A 17,118-nucleotide genomic window follows, 5' to 3' on the forward strand; every position below is an offset into this window, starting at 1 on the left:
TTTTTTTTAAGTTTATTTATTTACTTTGAGAAAGAGAGAGACAAAGGTGCAGAGAGAGAATCCCAGGCAGGCTCTGTGCTGATAACCAGTGCAGGGCTTGATCTCATAAACCATGGGATCCTGACCTGAGCCAATATCAAGAGTCAGACACTTAACCAACGAGGCCACTCTGGCACCCCTAGTTTATTTGTTTATCAAAGATTTTCATTATATTTTCATAATATAAGAATAAAACAGGGAAAGAAAAGAAAGAAAAAATGTCATAAGCCAGAGCCCACTGTGAATTTTTTTTTTCTTTTTTCCATTTAGTCTTTTGTATATATATATTCTTAGTTAAAATTATACAAGTTTGGGGACACCTGGGTGGCTCAGTCAGTTAAGTGGCTGACTTCGGCTCAGGTCATGATCTTGTGGTTCGTGGGTTTGGCCCTGCGTTGGGTTCTGTGCTGATAGCTCAGAGCCTGGAGCCTGCTTAGGATTCTGTATCTCTCTCTCTCTCTGTGCCCCTCCCCAACTTGTGCTCTGTCTCTGTCTCAAAAATAAACTTAAAAAAATAGAAATAATAAAATTATACAATTTGTATTTAGTCCCCTTCCCCCTTACACATCAAAAACATTTCTTCAAATAGTTAAACATTATGTATAAGCATATTTTAGCATTTACTTTTGCTTGACTTACAAAGTGTTTATATCAAATTTAAAAGGGGCACCTGGGTGGCTCAGTCGGTTGAGCCTCCGACTTCAGCTCAGGTCATGATCTCATGTTCGTGGGTTCGAGCCCCGCATCGGGCTCTGTGCTGACAGCTCAGAGTCTGGAGCCTGCTTCGGATTCTGAGTCTCCCCTCTCTCTGTCCCTCCCCGCTCATGCTCTGTCTCTCTCTGTCTCAAAAAATAAATAAAACATTAAAAAAAAGAAAAAAAAAAGAAAAAAACTTCATTAAAAAAATAAATAAAAGTGTATCACATAGGACATAACAAACATCCTATCTTCAGAAATAGCCAAAGGACATTTCTGTTAACAATGTAATTATGATTTTAACAGCCACATAATATTCTATCCCCTAATGTAAAGAATGTCTATCACCTTTAGTACAGGGAAATTACAGTGTCTTTATGTGCCCTGCCTAATTGAATGGCCCAATGTTGTATCCTTGTCACTATAGGATTATTTTAATCATTTGCTAGGCTAAAAAAATGTTGTTACAGTATAGATGAACTCGTTGTTTTCATTTCCATTTCTCTGCATACCTAATGAGTCTGAATATTTTACCATATTTCCTTATCTTTTCTATTTTATCTCTTATGAATTGCCTGTTCACATCCTTTGGATTCTTTTTAATTTTTTTCCATAAGAATTCATAAGAGCTTTTGATTTACTAAAGGGATACAAACCCCTCATCATATTTGTTACAATAATTTCCAACTTACTATTTATTTTAAAGTGTTACATTTTTATCTGTACAAGTTTATTTTTACGGAACTAAATCTGAAACATTTTCTAATTTATTATATTAATTGTTGAGCTTAGAACTATGTGGCAACTTCCTAGGGCTGCCATAATGAAGTACCAAAAATTGATTGTCTTACAACAGAAATTTATTGTCTTACTGTTCTGGAGGTTACAAGTCCAAAATCAAGAAGTTGGTAGAGGCTAGGGCCATGTTTCCTCTGATGGCTCTAGTGGAGAGTCCTTCCTTACCTCTTCTAGCTTCTAGTGTTTGCTGTCAATCCTTGGTATTCCTGGGCTTGTAGATGCGTCACTGACGTCAGAGGGTGGTCTTCTCCCTGTGTTTATTCACATCATCTTCTCACCGTGTCCACATTTCCCTTTTATAAGGACCCCCGCCATACTGGCTCAGAGCCCACCCTAATGACCTCAATCCAACTTGATTATCTCTGTAAAGACCATGTTTCCAAATAAAGTCCCATTCTGTAAGTTACTGGGGCATAAGGACATCAACATATCTCTTCTGGGGGGGCACAAAATAAAACCCATTCCCATTTGGAGATATTTATAGATAGACAAATAATATTAATCAACATTTCCTTCACTCTTTCTCTCTGTCTCTAAGTTAGTTGTTACATTTAATTAGATTCTGTTTGCAATTTATTTTTGACTCTTATAGCTGGAAACATCTTGTGTTGCTTTTACATGAATCAATGGCTAGAGGTCCTAATGTTGGGTTAAGGTTTTCAAAATAATCTTAACAATTTGGTTGAGACTTTCTCTGAATGTAGGTCCCTTAAAATGGGTTTTGTTTGAAGCTTGGGAAGCCTATTTAAGAAAATTTTTTTCATGTCTTTTATTTATTTTTGAGAGACAAAACGAGACAGTGTGAGCAGGAGAGGGTTAGAGAGAGAGGGAGACACAGAATCCAAAGCAGCCTCCAGGCTCTGGGCTCTCAGCACAGAGCCTGATGCAGGGCTTGAATCCATGAACAGTGAGATCATGACCTGAGCCGAAGCTGGACGCTCAACCGACTGAGCGACCCAGGCACCATTTGGGAAGCCTATTTGAACTGTTGACTTGGATATTTTTCTTTAAGACCTATAGATTTTTTTTCTAGTTACATATTTGATTATTAATTCTGTTCCTCTCATTCTGGCTTCTTCCTCAAGATCTTTTTTCTCAATCCAAAGTAACATAGTGCTTACCAGGAGGAGATACTCAGATGTTTGTCATGCAAATTAATGAATATATTAATGAATACAATAGGGCTGATGGATAGAACAATTGGAGGGATAACTAGCTGGAAATGTGGGTTCTGAAATGTTGGAAACAAGGGCTAGAAATACAGATTTGTAGTGTTCCCCTTTGGGGTGACAGTGGGAATTACAGGAGGGCATGAGATCACCTGGCATGAGAGGGCAGAAAATGGACCTAACTTGGGGAAGCCACTTAGGCTGAGGAGCCTCCTAAGGATGGAAGTGGGATGACAAGAGAGCAAGGCAAATTCTCATTAACTTAATGCGTTTCTTTTCTCCCTCTCTTTACCATCAGGGTTACAGAAATGTACTTCCAACTGAAAGAAATGAATGAAAAGGTGTCATTTATAAAGGACTCTTTACTGTCCTTGGACAGCCAAGTGGGGCACCTTCAGGACCTCTCTGCCCTGACAGTGGACACCCTGAAAGTCCTTTCTGCCGTTGACACCTTACAAGAGGATGAGGCTCTCCTGGCCAACAGAAAGCGTTCTGCTGGTAGAAAACTTCCCCACAGCTGGAGCGACGTCATCTGTGCAGGGGTCCTAGGCAGCGTGGAGATCTCTGGGGAGAAGCAGTATCAGTATTATAGCATGCCTCCTTCTTTGCTGCGGAGCCTGGCCAGGGGCCAGCATACCCTCAGAGTGCAGAGGGGCCCCCTTCTTGAGATTACAGACACTCAGAGAAAGGCTTCAAATGTGAGAAATGAGCAGGAAAAGCAAGAAACCGAAACTAGTATCATTGCTTCTGGGCTATCCCGTAACAGGCAAACACACCCAAAGTATGGCCAGTTTCTTCTGGTCCCTTCTTATCTAAAGCAAGTTCCTTTTTCTGAGGAGACTGACCTGCCCCTGCTCAGACCATCCACGGAAGCAGGTATAGATGTGCTGGCAACAGAACAGGTCACCCAGAATGAGGTCCCTGTCCATCTGACTTGGCAGACCCCAGCGACCCCAGGTCAGGGCTCAGTGGCTGAGCCCAAAGAACAGCACACACCAGCCAGAGAAGACAAGGGGGAGCAAATTCTTCCTACTTTGATTTGTGCACCTGCACCCATGAAAGTGACCTCCCTCCCTTCCCAAGCCGAGAGCATGCTGACTGAAGGTGGATATGTGAACTGGGCATTTTCAGAAGGTGATGAAACCGGTGTGTTTAGCATCAAGAAAAAATGGCAGACCTGCTTGGCCTCCACTTGTAACAGTGATGAGAATGCCCGGTGTCAGAGGCAGATCCGGGCCAGATCCCTGTCTGTTAACTCCTCAAGGTTGGCCCAGAGCAGTGGTTGCTCAGAGGTGGGGCCGTGGCTGCAGTCAAACACATCCTTCTGGATCAATCCTCTCCGAAGAGATAGGCCCTTCACCGGGAGTCTGAGATTCCACAAGGAGGAGAAACTGAAGATCTGCAAGATTAAAAGTAAGAAGGGACTTAACTTTTGTTAAAATAATGAACTATTAAATTCTATGCATTGCTATTGTTTTTTAAAAGTTGGTGATCTTTGACTACATTTTCATTCTCCCCATTCTCCGTCATCTGCAAAACCAAATGGCTCCCTGTGCCATCTTCTTAAACGTTTTCATGCAAATGCTTTCCTTTATAGATCCTTCAAGATCCTCAGAGATTGGGCAGTCAGCATGGATCAAGACAAAAATGCTGATCAAGGATAAGAGGTCATCCAAGAAAAAGAAGAAAACACAAGGACTACAGGTGCCAGTAAGTGTCTCCAATGTTGTTGGTAGTGGCCTCTTTCTGGTTCCTCTTTATTGCGAAGTGCCAGGCACGCTAGAAAATAGCACCGTCCTGGAAGGAGTGTGGATTTAAGAGTCATCAGAGTGGAAATGCCGCAGCTCATTGATCAGCTCACATGCTGAAGGACACTTGTGTTATTTTCCATTTTTGGCTCTTCCAAACAAAGCTGTTACGAACATTTGTGCACAAGTCTTTGTGTGGACATATGTTTCAGTTTCTCTTTGGTAAATATTTAGGAGTGGAATGTCAGAGTCATATGGTAAGTATTTATTTAATTTTAGAAGAAACTTCCAAACCGCTTTTCAAAGTGACTGTACCATTTTGCATTCCCACCAGTTTATGAGGAGTCGTTTGAGTGTTCCCATGGCACGTTCTCACCAGTCCTTAGTATGCTCCGTCTTTTCAATTTTAGCCGTCTTGGTGGCTGCGTAGTGGTATCTCACAGTGATTTCATTTGCATTTCTGTGGCGACTAGTGCTGTAAGATAGCTTTTCACATGCTTATTTGACATCCAAATATCGTTTTTGGACACCTGCCTCTTTAAATATTCTATTTTAAACAGTGGGTTGTTGAGGGGTACCTGGCTGGCTCAGTCAGCAGAGCATGCAACTCTTGATCTTAGGGTCATAAGTTCAAGCCCCACATTGGCCGTAGAGGTCACTGAAAAAACATTGGGTTGTCTTCTTATTAAGTTGTCAGAGTTTTATCTAGCTATAAGCCCATTTTGGATATATGTTTTATAAATATTTTCTCTTGGTGGCCTGCCTTTTACTTCTCATAAATGTACTTTGAAGCACATACATTTTTTATTTTGATAAAGGCCCTTGGTTGTTTTTTTCCTAGTCTATACTTACCGTATCATATTTGAGAAAATTTGCAAAACCCAAGATCACTAAGGTTTTCTCTGATGTTTTCTTCTAGAAGTTTCATAGGTTTTGTTCTTATATACAGGGCTAGCACTCACTTTGAGTTAATTTTTGTATGTGGTATTAGGTAACGATTGAGGTCTCACTCTTTTTTCTTTTTTCTCCCCCTCTTTCTTTGTTTCTTCTTTCTTCCTTTCCTTACTTTAATACAGATGTCATTGTTTTCTACTATTTTTTTGGTAAAAGGATCATATTTTTCCTATTGAGTTGCCTTGACAGCCTTGTCAAAAATTAATTGGCCATGTATATCCATAATATGTGTACATCTCTTTCTGGATATATTCTTTTCCATTTATCTATAGGTCTATTTTTATAATAGTATTACAGTATATTGAATACTGTAATTTTATATTAAACTTTTATATTGAAATCATGTAGTGTAGGTCTGCTGAAGTTTTTCTTCCTTCTCAAAGGCTTTTTTTGGGGGGGGCTATTCTAGTTTCTTTGCATTTCCATATACACCTAGAATAAGTTTAAAATTTTTACAGAGAAGCCTGTTGGGGTGAGTAGAATCACTGCGAATCATCTTGGGGGAGAATTGACATCTTAACAGTAATGACTCTTCTGATCTGTGAGTGTGATATATCTATTTATTTAGATATTCCTTAATATCTCCCAGCAGTGTTTTGTAGTGTTTAGTGTACAGTTCTTGCACATATTTTAAAAAATGTGTCTTTAAGTACTTAATATTTTTTATTATTAATGCAATCATAGATTAATTTCTGATTATTTGTTGGTGGTATATAGGAATATACTTTTAAATACTGATTTTATCTTATAATCTTGAGAAGTTTATTTGAGTAAATTTGCTGCTTCTGCAGAACTTTCTATATAAATGATCATGTTATCTACAAATCAAGATAGTTTTACTTTTTTTTCAAATCAGGATGTGTTTTATTTATTTTTCTTGCCTTATTACACTGGCTAGAATCTCTAGTTATAAACTGAATAAAAGTGGCAAAAGCAGATTCCATTCCTTGTCTCTGCTCTTAGGGGGAAAACATTTGGCTTTTATTAGTAAGTGCAATGTTAGCTATAGCTTTTTATGGAGAGGCCCTTTATCAAGTTAAAGAACTTCTCTTCTACACCTTGTTTTCTGAGAATTTTTACATTATTGAATCTTAGCATATGTCAAATGCTTTTTCTGCACCTACTAGTATAAACAGATGGCTTTGCCTTCTTATTATGCTAATATGATTATATTAGTTAATTTTATAATTTAGAATCACTATTTAGAATATTAAATCAACCTGGCTGGGATGAACCCTGCTTGATCATGATGTATTATCTTTTTTTGCATGGTATATTTATTTTGCTAAAATCTTAAGATTTTTTTTTGCATCTATCTTCTTGAAGAATATTTGTCCCTGGATCTCTTTTCTTGCAATGTCTTTGGTTTCGGAATTAGGGTGATGCTGGGCTTACTGACTGAGTTGGGAAGTATTCTCTCTTCAGTTTTCTAGGTGAGTTTGTATAGAATTGATCCAATTTCAACTTTTATTATTTGGTAAAATTAACCAATGAAACCATCTTTGTGGGAAAGATTTTGGCTACAAGTTCAATTTCTGTAGTAGAGGGCTATTCAGGTTATCTGATTCATCTTGAGTTTGCTTTATTTGTTTGTATCTTTCAAACAATTTGTTCATTTCATCTAAGTTGTTGAATTGATTGGCATGTAGTATTATAATATTCTTTTATCATTCCCTTATTGTCTATGGGATCTGTAGTGACATCACTTCACTCATTCCTCATATTTTAAGTTTGTGTTTTCTCTCTTTGTTTCATGATTAGTCTGGCTACTGGTTTATCTGCTTTATTGATCTTTTCAAAGAACCAGTTCTTGCTTTCATTGATTTTTCTCTGAATACTATTCCATTGATTTCTGCTCTTTATTATGTCTTTCATTCTGTTTACTTTGGGTTTAATTTGCTTCCCCTTGCCCCTAGTTTGTTAAGAAAGAAGCTTTGGTCATTGATTTGAGACTGTCTTTTAATACAGGCACTTAGTGCTATAAAATCCCCTGTAATCATGGTTTGAGCTATATCCCACAAATTCCAATGTGTTATGTTCACATTTTTATTTAGTGAATCTTTATATTTATTATTAGGAGGCCTTACTTCTGAGTTAGCATCCCATAGGACTTCACCTTTCCTGACTTTAATGTCCTGCCTCATTCTTCATATAATAATCTGGATGCATTTTTAAAATCACCTCAGCTCTTTTTAGAATGAAAAGCTGAAGCAAAGAGGTAAGTATTAAGACAATTATGTAAAATTACCTTTTGCAGGGAGAGATTTAGCTTGCTAAAGATGACTCTTCTTTCAGGGAAAATGCTATGAGTTGCTGGAGTCTTATGAAATATGAATTCAGTATATTTATTTTTTGCAATGGTTAAAATGGTCAGAATTTAACTAGAAATTGCAACTGGGCTCAGGTACTAATAACTTGCATTTGTTTATTTCTTTGTATTTTGTCAATTTACCTTATTTTTTCTCTCTCCCTGGTTAGTAAATATGGCAGCCACTATTGTTGGCTACCTGTTATTTTAATGACAAAGGGAATGGGACTCCCAGACCTTTGCCCAAGTTCACATAATGGACTTTCCACTGACTGAGCCAGCCAGGAGCCCCTTCAAGTTCACAAAACTGCTAAGTGACAAATCTAGAATTCCAACACAAGCTCTTTTTGGATCCAAGCCTTATTTTGTTTTGTTTTATTATTTTTTGCTCTGTACAAGTGGTTCTCAAATTGTGGTCTCCTATCAGCAGCATTAGCATTACCTGGAAACTTATTAGACATTCAAATTCTTTCTCCTTCCTGATCTACTGAATCACAGATCTTGGAGATAGGACCCAGAGATCTGTGGGTTAGCATAGGCTTGAGTGATTCTGGGGTACACTCAAGTTTGACAACTGCGCTTCCCCCCGCCCTGATTCTCACTCATGACCATAAATAGTAATTACATGGGTGCTTGTGGCCTGCCAGCATGGCTGATGGGAGTTTTCAAAGATTTCCAGGTGATTCTAAAATGTGAAGCCAATGTTAACAACCGCTGCTGCTCACCATAGTATCTCTATGAGTCACAGAAATGACTCAAAATGTTCTCAGATTAATGTCACCATGTTCCAACAAGTCCCTTTCTCTCCAGGTCATAATGGTCGACACTTGCTCCCAAAATGACCAGTTGAATTCAGACCCGGGAGAAAATAACATCTCAGAAGGAGAGGAGTGCAGCAAGAACTGGCTCACGGTGTCCAAATATAGTCAGATAAGTACGTAACGGCCTAGACTTTCAGATCTTGAAAACTCCGGGAGAGTTTCCTCCAGCTACCCCCAGACCACAGGTGGTCCCTGCTGTTCTTCCAAGTGCAGATGGGAGAATGAGAGGGGGCGACGCCCATTTAGGAGAACAGCTCTTTTCAGTTTTTAACTTTATGAAAAGGACAAAGTTTTCATTCATTTCATGGAATAGTTTTTGGGATCCAGAAAAGAAAAATTAAGGTTTAGATGGTCTTATATCCAGCCAGAGCTGTTAAATCTGGCTCAGAGATTGTACTTTAGTTTGATGTATGGAGTGGGGAAGTTGTCTAATGTTATGAATTTAAAAAAAAATTTTTAAATGTTTTTAATTTATTTTTGAGAGACAGAGAGAGTGCAAGCTGGGGAGGGTCAGAGAGAGAGGGAGATACAGAATCTGAAGCAGGCTCCAGGCTCTGAGCTAGCTGTCAGCACAGAGCCCAATGCAGGGCTCGAACCCACAAACTGTGAGATCATGATCTGAGCCGAAGCTGGATGCTCAACCGACTGAACCACCCAGGCACCCCAAATGTTATAAATTCTTAAGGTTCATGAGCCATTTATATGGACCCTTACACAGTACTTGGTGGGATGAGTTATTGGTACTTATTACTGCTGACATACAGCGTTTATTCCATGGGTAAGTATCTCTTAATGGTGTTTGTAAAGGAGAAAAGATGGATCAACAAGCTACAAATGAAAACTATGAGGTAGGCAGCAAATGGGAAATAAGGCAGGACAAGCAGAATGAGGGTAGATTGTGAATGGAATTTATAATAATGATCAGAACTTTGAACTTCTGGCATTACACAGTAAGAGACCCTTACTAATTCTATCACATATTTGAGGTTTATCTTTTGTAGGCAAAGCCCTCTGTGAATGTTTGACAGACAGCCCTCTGTGTAGGGATGCAGGGACCTAGGTCCCATCCATGTTGTAGTTCTGTCATGTTCAACACGGGGGCTCCCAGGATCTCTGTGGGGCACCTCTGTGGCTGCCATGGCGAGGCGGAATGCAGTAGATACCCATATTTTGTTTATCCATTCATCCATCAATGGATACTTGGGTTGTTTCCACCTCTCAGCTACTGTGAATAAAGCTATTATGAACATGGGTGTGCAAATGTCTTCTTTGATGTGTTGTCTTCTTTACCTTTAGTTGTGGAGTTTGCTCCAACAGTCTTCAGGTCAATTTCTGGGGTATTTAGGGTGATTTGGTAGTTATCTAGTTGTATCTGTGGGAAGAGGTGACCCTAGGGTCCCCCTACTCTGCCACCATCTTCCTCACACTCCCTTTTCCTAATTTTTAAACAAAAGGTACTATGTGATCCAGGACTCATATAGACTTAAAATTACTTGACATACTAAACTTAAGGTACAAAGAGATGCCGTCTTGAAATTTATGCTATTATGCTTCTTTAAAACCTTGCTTTGACCTGCGTTCAGTTGTTTTCGACTATGAGGCTATTTTCTACACCTTCTACCTTGCTTCCCTGGGACATTTGACAATGTCTGAAGATATTTTTGGTTATCACAACTAAGGAAGGTGCAGGTACTCTTGACATCTAGTGGGTAGAGGCCAGGGATGCTGCTAAAAATCCTACAATGCATGGGGCAGTCTCTCTGCTCCTGACAAGGAATCATCCAAAATGTCATTGTCAAGATTGAGAAACCCTGGTTTATATTTAAAAATATTCAATTGTCTGCCACATCACTGAGAATCAAATGGACTCTAAGCTGAAAGAGATATTAGAAATTAAATTATTCAGAACCCCCTTAATCTATAAATATGACTCGAAAGCTTAATTGGCTTGCCTTAAATCACACAGTTTATAAGAACCTACAATATTGAATAAATCAAATCCCATACCAAAGATACGATTCTAGGACCAATTGCAAATGTATTTTTTTTATTTATAAATATTTACTTATGTTATATATTGTATCTTACATAGTCTAACCACTATTTAAATTATTATATATCTTTCTTAAATTATTCAAGTTCTTTTTTTTTGAGATGTAATTGACATGTATAACATTATATTAGTTTTATTTGTACAACATAATGCTTTGGTATATGTATACATTGTGAAATGATTACTATACGTGGATTAACATTCTTCACTTTACATAGTTACAATTTTTTTTTCTTGTAATGAGAACTTTTTAAGATCTCTCCTCTTGGGGCACCTGGTTGACTCTGCTGGTTAAGCGTCCAACTTTGGCTCAGGTCATGATATCACGGTTTGTGGGTTTGAGCCCTGCATCGGGCTCTGTGCTAACAACTCAGAACCTGGAGCTTGCTTCAGATCCTGTCTCCCTCTCTGTTTGCCCCTCCCCTACTCATGCTCTGTTTCTCTCTGTCTCAATAATAAAGTAAAACATTAAAAAAAAAACCTCTCCTCTCAGCATTTTCAACTATACAATACAGTACGATTAATGACTGTCACCACACTATACACTACCTTCCCAGGGATTGCTTATGTAACAACTGGAAGTCTGTACCTTGGGATCACCCCCATTCCATTCACTCCCCTCCCCAAGTTAAGTTATTTCCATTGAATTTCACTAGAGAAAGATACAGGTAGCAGGAGGGTTCTGGAAAAGAATCTCAAGTCCAGTGATCAGAAAGGGAGAGAAGATGTAGGGCCATAGGCTGAGTCCATATGCTTAGTTAATCGGGGGAGATTTATTCTGATTCAGTTAATCTGAATTAAGAACCTTATTTTTTTTGAAATGTGTTTGTGTTAAGCATTAATTGAAAAAGAATTAAAAAAAAAAGTTTGAGGGTTGGGTGATAGCCTGTCATTTCTTTTTACATACAAGCTCTCTGTAAATACAAAAAGAAAGGTTCTGAGGAATTTAGCTATGAAAAAGAAGTCTAATTTTAACTTTTCCTATAGGTATTTAATTTTGATTTTAATACTGTGCTCTCATTGAAACCATATTGATCATAATTTTATGATATTACAAAAATATACATGACATTCTACAATTATTTTTCCAATAAGCTTTTTTGCACTTTGTGTGTGTGCCTGTGTGTGCATGTGCATATGTGTGTGTGTGTGCGCGCGCGTGTGTGTGTGTGTTTATTTTCAGCAAAAAATCATTAGGGAAGAAAATTACAACTATTGTTTCCTACATTTAGCCATGGACTCCCAAGCATTATTCTCAGAATTAATCCAGTCTGATAATTAAATCATTATTGGGTACCTATGATATGCCAGTGACTCTGCAGATTACCAGTATGAAACATAAGGACAATAATGATCCTTGTAATGTGTTTTTAAGAAAGAGCTGATAATTAAACCTATCTGTTGGCATTCTTTTCTATCTTTTGTTTTTGTTTTGTTTTATTACTTTTTAAGAGTTTACTCTGATGCTTGATGCAGTTGTTAAGGAAGGATTCCTAACAATTTGGAATGAAAATTTCATGTGTTTTAAATAAAGCGTGGACAATAGGGTGCAGGAGAAGGTGAGTTTAAAAATAATTGCTAAAGGTGTTATTTTGTAGAAGGACAAGTCATGGACCATTTAAATCTGGACTTTTATAACATATGTTATTATAAATGTAAGAGAAACTACTGCCAAATAGAAATACTGTAGAATATATAGCTTTCAACCATTTGAGAAAAAAGGGACAAAAGAATCTTGGTAACACTTGCTAAACAGAGAAAAAAAACCATGTTCAAATTTAGATGAATGTCCTATGTTCAGATCTTTCTATTTAAGGATGTGATTTGAATGTAACACATTTTCATATATTCTCTGTTTTTTTCTTCCTTTTAACAAGGTCTGGAACCTCCTGTATATCAGAAAATGAAAACTAACGAAATTGAACGGCATGCTGTACAAGTCAGTGATTATCTCAAGCAGTCTCAAGAGGTAAAAACATCTTATTTGATATTCTAAAAAAATGTATGCACATGCTTCTCCAACTTCTTGACTGTGTCTCTTTTACCTTTATGTCCCATAACGGGCTTCTACTTTTTATTGGTATTACATTTAAATCTTTGCTTTGAATATATCCTCCATTTTTTCACTCTACCTCCAACCTCCGCCATTCTTTCCTTCTCCGTGCAATTTATCTGTCCACCCAGTAATTCATCCTGGGTGTTTTTAAAATGAAAGGTAAATAATTCAGGAATTTTTTAAACAGTTTTGAAATACATGACCGTTGGCATGTGGAAGAAAAATAAGGTATTTTCAATACGTTTTAAGAGGTGGAGCTAGAGTCAACATGTAGAAGGTACCAGAGGCAGACTTCAGTCCATTTTGAGGGGGATTTTTAGCAATTGGAGCTTTCTAAGGATGGAATGGTTTATTTCTGGAAGTAGTAAGTTCCTCACTGTGTGGTTAGTCAAACAGGGCAAGCAATGTTTTTGCAGATGTGTGTGGTGCGGGGGTGGATTTGGGCACTGCAGGGTAAAGGACCCTCTGTGTTTCTCACATCTGCAAATATGTTTATGTTTTACTGCCATCAACCACGTGGGAAGCATGATTTAGTTAGACTAATGCGAGAAAGCTAATTTTCGTCGTGGTTTGCACATCATTTCTGTGAACCTGGGAACTGTATCCACATTACTTGTTTGAATGTATGCTAATGACCTCGTGAATGTAATCTGTTTGGAGGTAGGTGATTGGAGGCAAGAACTTGTCTGCCGTGTGTGTGTGTGTGTGTGTGTGTGTGTGTGTGTGTGTGTGTATGTGTGTGTATTATAATATATTAACCTCTGAGCTTTTTTAGCTATGTCTATAAAATGAGGTTAATGCCATTCTTATGAGATTATTGGTAGTAGATAACAAAAATAACACCAGTGGAAATGCCTAGAGTAATGCCTTGTACCAGAGAGTACTAGGCTTCAATAAGCAATAGTTGAATCTGAGTAGAAAATAGAATGGTAAGTTCAAGGTATTATTATTTGAAATAACCATCTACTGAAACAATGATGTCCTGGTAGAAGACATAATGATGTATTGATTGATGTTTCTTGTTATCCTTGACCTTCATTCCTTCTTCCACGTCATTGACTGTTCACTCTCATTTCTGCAAAAACCTTTATACATTGTTTTCTCTATGATGTCCCCATAAAAATAGTTTGATTCTATTTAAGTCAGTCAACACTTTGAGTTATTCAGACTTCATGCTAACATTATGCATCTTTTTAACTTGAGTTTAGTGCATCCAGTAAAAGAGAACTATTGAGCTAGAGGAAGGGGTGGTGGAGAAAAGAATGATACCCTCCAAGGCATGTGTCTTACAAATGTATTCCTGGAAGGTTGGGGTGGGAGAATTTTGGGTGAACGTGTAATGAATGACCTTTCCCTTCTGCTCAGGATCTGAGCAAAAATTCTTCGTGGCATTCCAGGAGCACCAACTTCAATAGGAACTTCCTGTGAGTATTTCTAAATGTACATATTTAAAGCATCTTTGGCTTCTATTGTTTTTAAACCTGATTGGGAACAAAGGTTTAATTGGGTCAGAAAAAGAGGGGGGGGAAATGTGTTTGCAATGATAATATTTTTCTCTTGTTAGCAAGAATGAAAATCACTTATTCTTCAAGGTTTTCCCTTTTCTGGTAATAAGATCTCACCTCAGTGCCTTCTCATAATATAATGAAACACATATTACCACAGCAGATTAAACATTTGTCTTTTCAGTGTCAAAAAAAGCACACTCAGAATAATGACTATCCTAACTTTTCTGACAGATAAGATTGTGAAATTTGTGTTAAGGGGTAAGGACAAATCTGTCTTGGCCTAAAGAAAAAGACTGAAGACTTGATAGTTTTTAGGTTTTTTTCAGATTGTTAATTTTAGTTTACGAGGTTTATCCTTTTTATTTTTGGTTTCTCGTGAAATCCTAAGTGTCTACCAAACCAGTAACTCTTTGAGAAGGACTGAGACAGCAAAGACAGGGATCAAGAGAGAGAGAGAGAGAGAGAGAGAGAGAGAGAGAGAGAGAGAGAGAGAGAGGAGATGGAGAAGTCACATGGTTGTAGGCTCGAATATTCACCTGGAATTTTATTTATTCCTAGAAATAAGGTTTGAAAACCAGCCAAGCAGAGTTATTCCATTTCGTTTGTAGTGTTTTCTGGACTTGTCTAGTTACATCCTCAAAATTGTCCATACGGTGGTGGGAGCAGAATTCTAAACTCCCTAATGCACGCAGGCCAGCTGATACCAAGCCGGTGGAATGTGACTTCGGTTTGCAGCCAGCTCTATTTGAGGTGGCCTTTTTTTCTGGAATCGCCATTAAGGTCTCTGTGCAAGCCTGCCTCTAGACTTCAAGTGCACGTGACTTTCTCCTCCCAGTGGTTCAGTAGTTTGTGCTCATGCAGAGTTGTGGGTTATTGCAGCATGAAATTAAACAATAATTGTAATTGTACTTTCTTCCCTAAGGACCTTCAATACTGGAGATATTCTTTGAATGCATTTATTCAGACTTGCCTGTGGCCACTTGTGCACTTGAGCAGGGCGAGTAACAATTTACAGAGAGTTAATTTCAGCCCGCGAACATTTAGGGGCCACGTGGGCTAATGAAACTGATTTGTAGGCTTGTCCAGAGACATTCACAGACTCATTTGTAGGCATCTGCTTTGCATAGTTCAGGAACCCTTTAGTTTAATTGATCCAGAACAACACAAACACAGTTAAATCTTATATATGTTGTGTGATCATATAGCTAATTGAAAATAAAGCCCAACAACTGCTTTTTGGCTCGCGTAGGGCATATACAGTGAATGAATCACACAAATACGGGTGTTCATTTTTCTATGAAAATAATTGTAGGGTTGTAAACCATTTTTCTATTGTTAGAGATAGGAGTCAAATGACACTTCTTTCAAAGAATACGTATACACACACACATACATACATACATACATACATACATATGGATTGTATTGTTACTATTGCACATACATTTACTTTCTCTGGTCATTGAAAATTTTAAAGCATTATCTAAAGAATTTTAATTTTTCAAACAGGTGGCGGAGTTCAAATGGCGTTGACAGTAAGTTTTTGTACTTAAACATGTTATTTTTTTTTCCATTTTATTAATGATAAAGTCTTTATAGTTCCTGAAGTTCTAGTTATGACTTTACAAAGTTGAAAGTTCAGGATTGATGTATGGTGTAAAATTTTCTTTGAATTGCCCATCTTTGACAGTGATTTTCCAGTTTCCTCAGTGAGTCAGAGTGTTGCCACTGAGCTCATTTCAACCTCTCAACAACTCTGACTGTCTATTCACGAGCTTTTACATACAGCTTATTAACAGCCGTTCATCTCCTATGTGGATACCCCTTCCCATACGGTTTCTGGAGGGCTCTGTGCCCCAAGTGGCTGCGTAGGGCCAGGTCATGGGAGACAGCTCCCCAGCAAAGCTACTTTCAAGGCTGTTCTCAAACTTCGCTACGGTCTGTGAGCCCCTTTCCATGTTACTGACCTCTGGATGCGGACTGGGTCCCTCCCCTCTGTTCCACGGCCGTGTTCTATTCCACTCTCTCTGGTTTTCAGTAGCTCCTGTGCAGTTGACTCCTTTTCCACCTACATCATTTTCTGTACAAAAGAAACAGTGACTGTTTTCTCGATGTTACCGAGTTTCCAAACTGCCACTCCTGTCCACCTCAAAATTAATGAGAAAGCCTTAACGTCTGTTCTCTAGATGCTAAGTCACACAACCTTTTTTTTTAGTCTTAATGAAACTTGCAGCATTTGATGTTGACCCATTTTATCCATTTTCGAAGTTTCTTCGAGGCTCTTCTTCCTGGGCTGTTAATTGTATTACATTGTTGACTGGCGTCTCTGATGACTCATTCTTCCTTTGCCCAAATTGGGACTCTCACTCATATGTAATGCCCTTCCCAGCCCACTCCTCTTAGCCATTGGCTTTGCCTTCTAACTCTGTACTACCCAACCTCCGATCCTCAGAAGGTGTCTGTTTTGCTCTACCCCACTGCTTCTGCCTTGCAGTCTTCAACATTTATTTGTCCAAGTAAAAAAGTTTTGCCCTTTATTTTATGTTAGCTTCCTGGTTGGCTTCTTTCCATTTGCATTTTCCCATGTGCACACTGGAATTACCTTCCGGAAGATGAGACGTCACTTATGTTGAAGCTTCCAGTGGTTTCCCATTACCAACAGGACTGGCTGCAAATTCCTTAGTCCTTCTCAGTGCTGTGGACAGCCTGGCCCTCATCCGGATTTCCAGGCTCCTGTTTATTCTTTGATTCAGTGCTTCTGCCATGCAGAACATGACCACCTACCTCTGTACCCCTCCACTTGAGTGTCTAGAAGACATCTCAAGCAAAAGACTCCCCCTCCTCCCTCACCCATGTCAGGAAGTGGCAACTGAATCCTTCCAGTTGCTGAGGCCAAAGTCTTGCCATCATACTTGACTCCTGTTTTCCCACATCGCCACTTCCAGCCCATCCTTTAAAGTATATCAAG

The 17,118-nt window shown here is 38.5% G+C and overlaps 1 protein-coding gene across 1 annotated transcript in view; it reads left to right on the forward strand.

Annotated features, from left to right (window-relative positions):
- Positions 1 to 17,118, forward strand: part of TRPM6 (transient receptor potential cation channel subfamily M member 6) — a 197,393-nt gene that overhangs the window by 156,979 nt on the left and 23,296 nt on the right. Inside the window, exons 29-34 of the mRNA XM_029919758.1 lie at positions 3,001 to 4,115; positions 4,300 to 4,412; positions 8,523 to 8,646; positions 12,464 to 12,555; positions 14,008 to 14,066; positions 15,660 to 15,685. Of these exons, the coding sequence (XP_029775618.1) occupies positions 3,001 to 4,115; positions 4,300 to 4,412; positions 8,523 to 8,646; positions 12,464 to 12,555; positions 14,008 to 14,066; positions 15,660 to 15,685 (1,529 nt within the window). The remainder of the gene's footprint in view (positions 1 to 3,000; positions 4,116 to 4,299; positions 4,413 to 8,522; positions 8,647 to 12,463; positions 12,556 to 14,007; positions 14,067 to 15,659; positions 15,686 to 17,118) is intronic.

The sequence above is a fragment of the Suricata suricatta genome, chromosome 13, assembly GCF_006229205.1.
Source record: "Suricata suricatta isolate VVHF042 chromosome 13, meerkat_22Aug2017_6uvM2_HiC, whole genome shotgun sequence".
NCBI lineage: Eukaryota > Metazoa > Chordata > Mammalia > Carnivora > Herpestidae > Suricata > Suricata suricatta.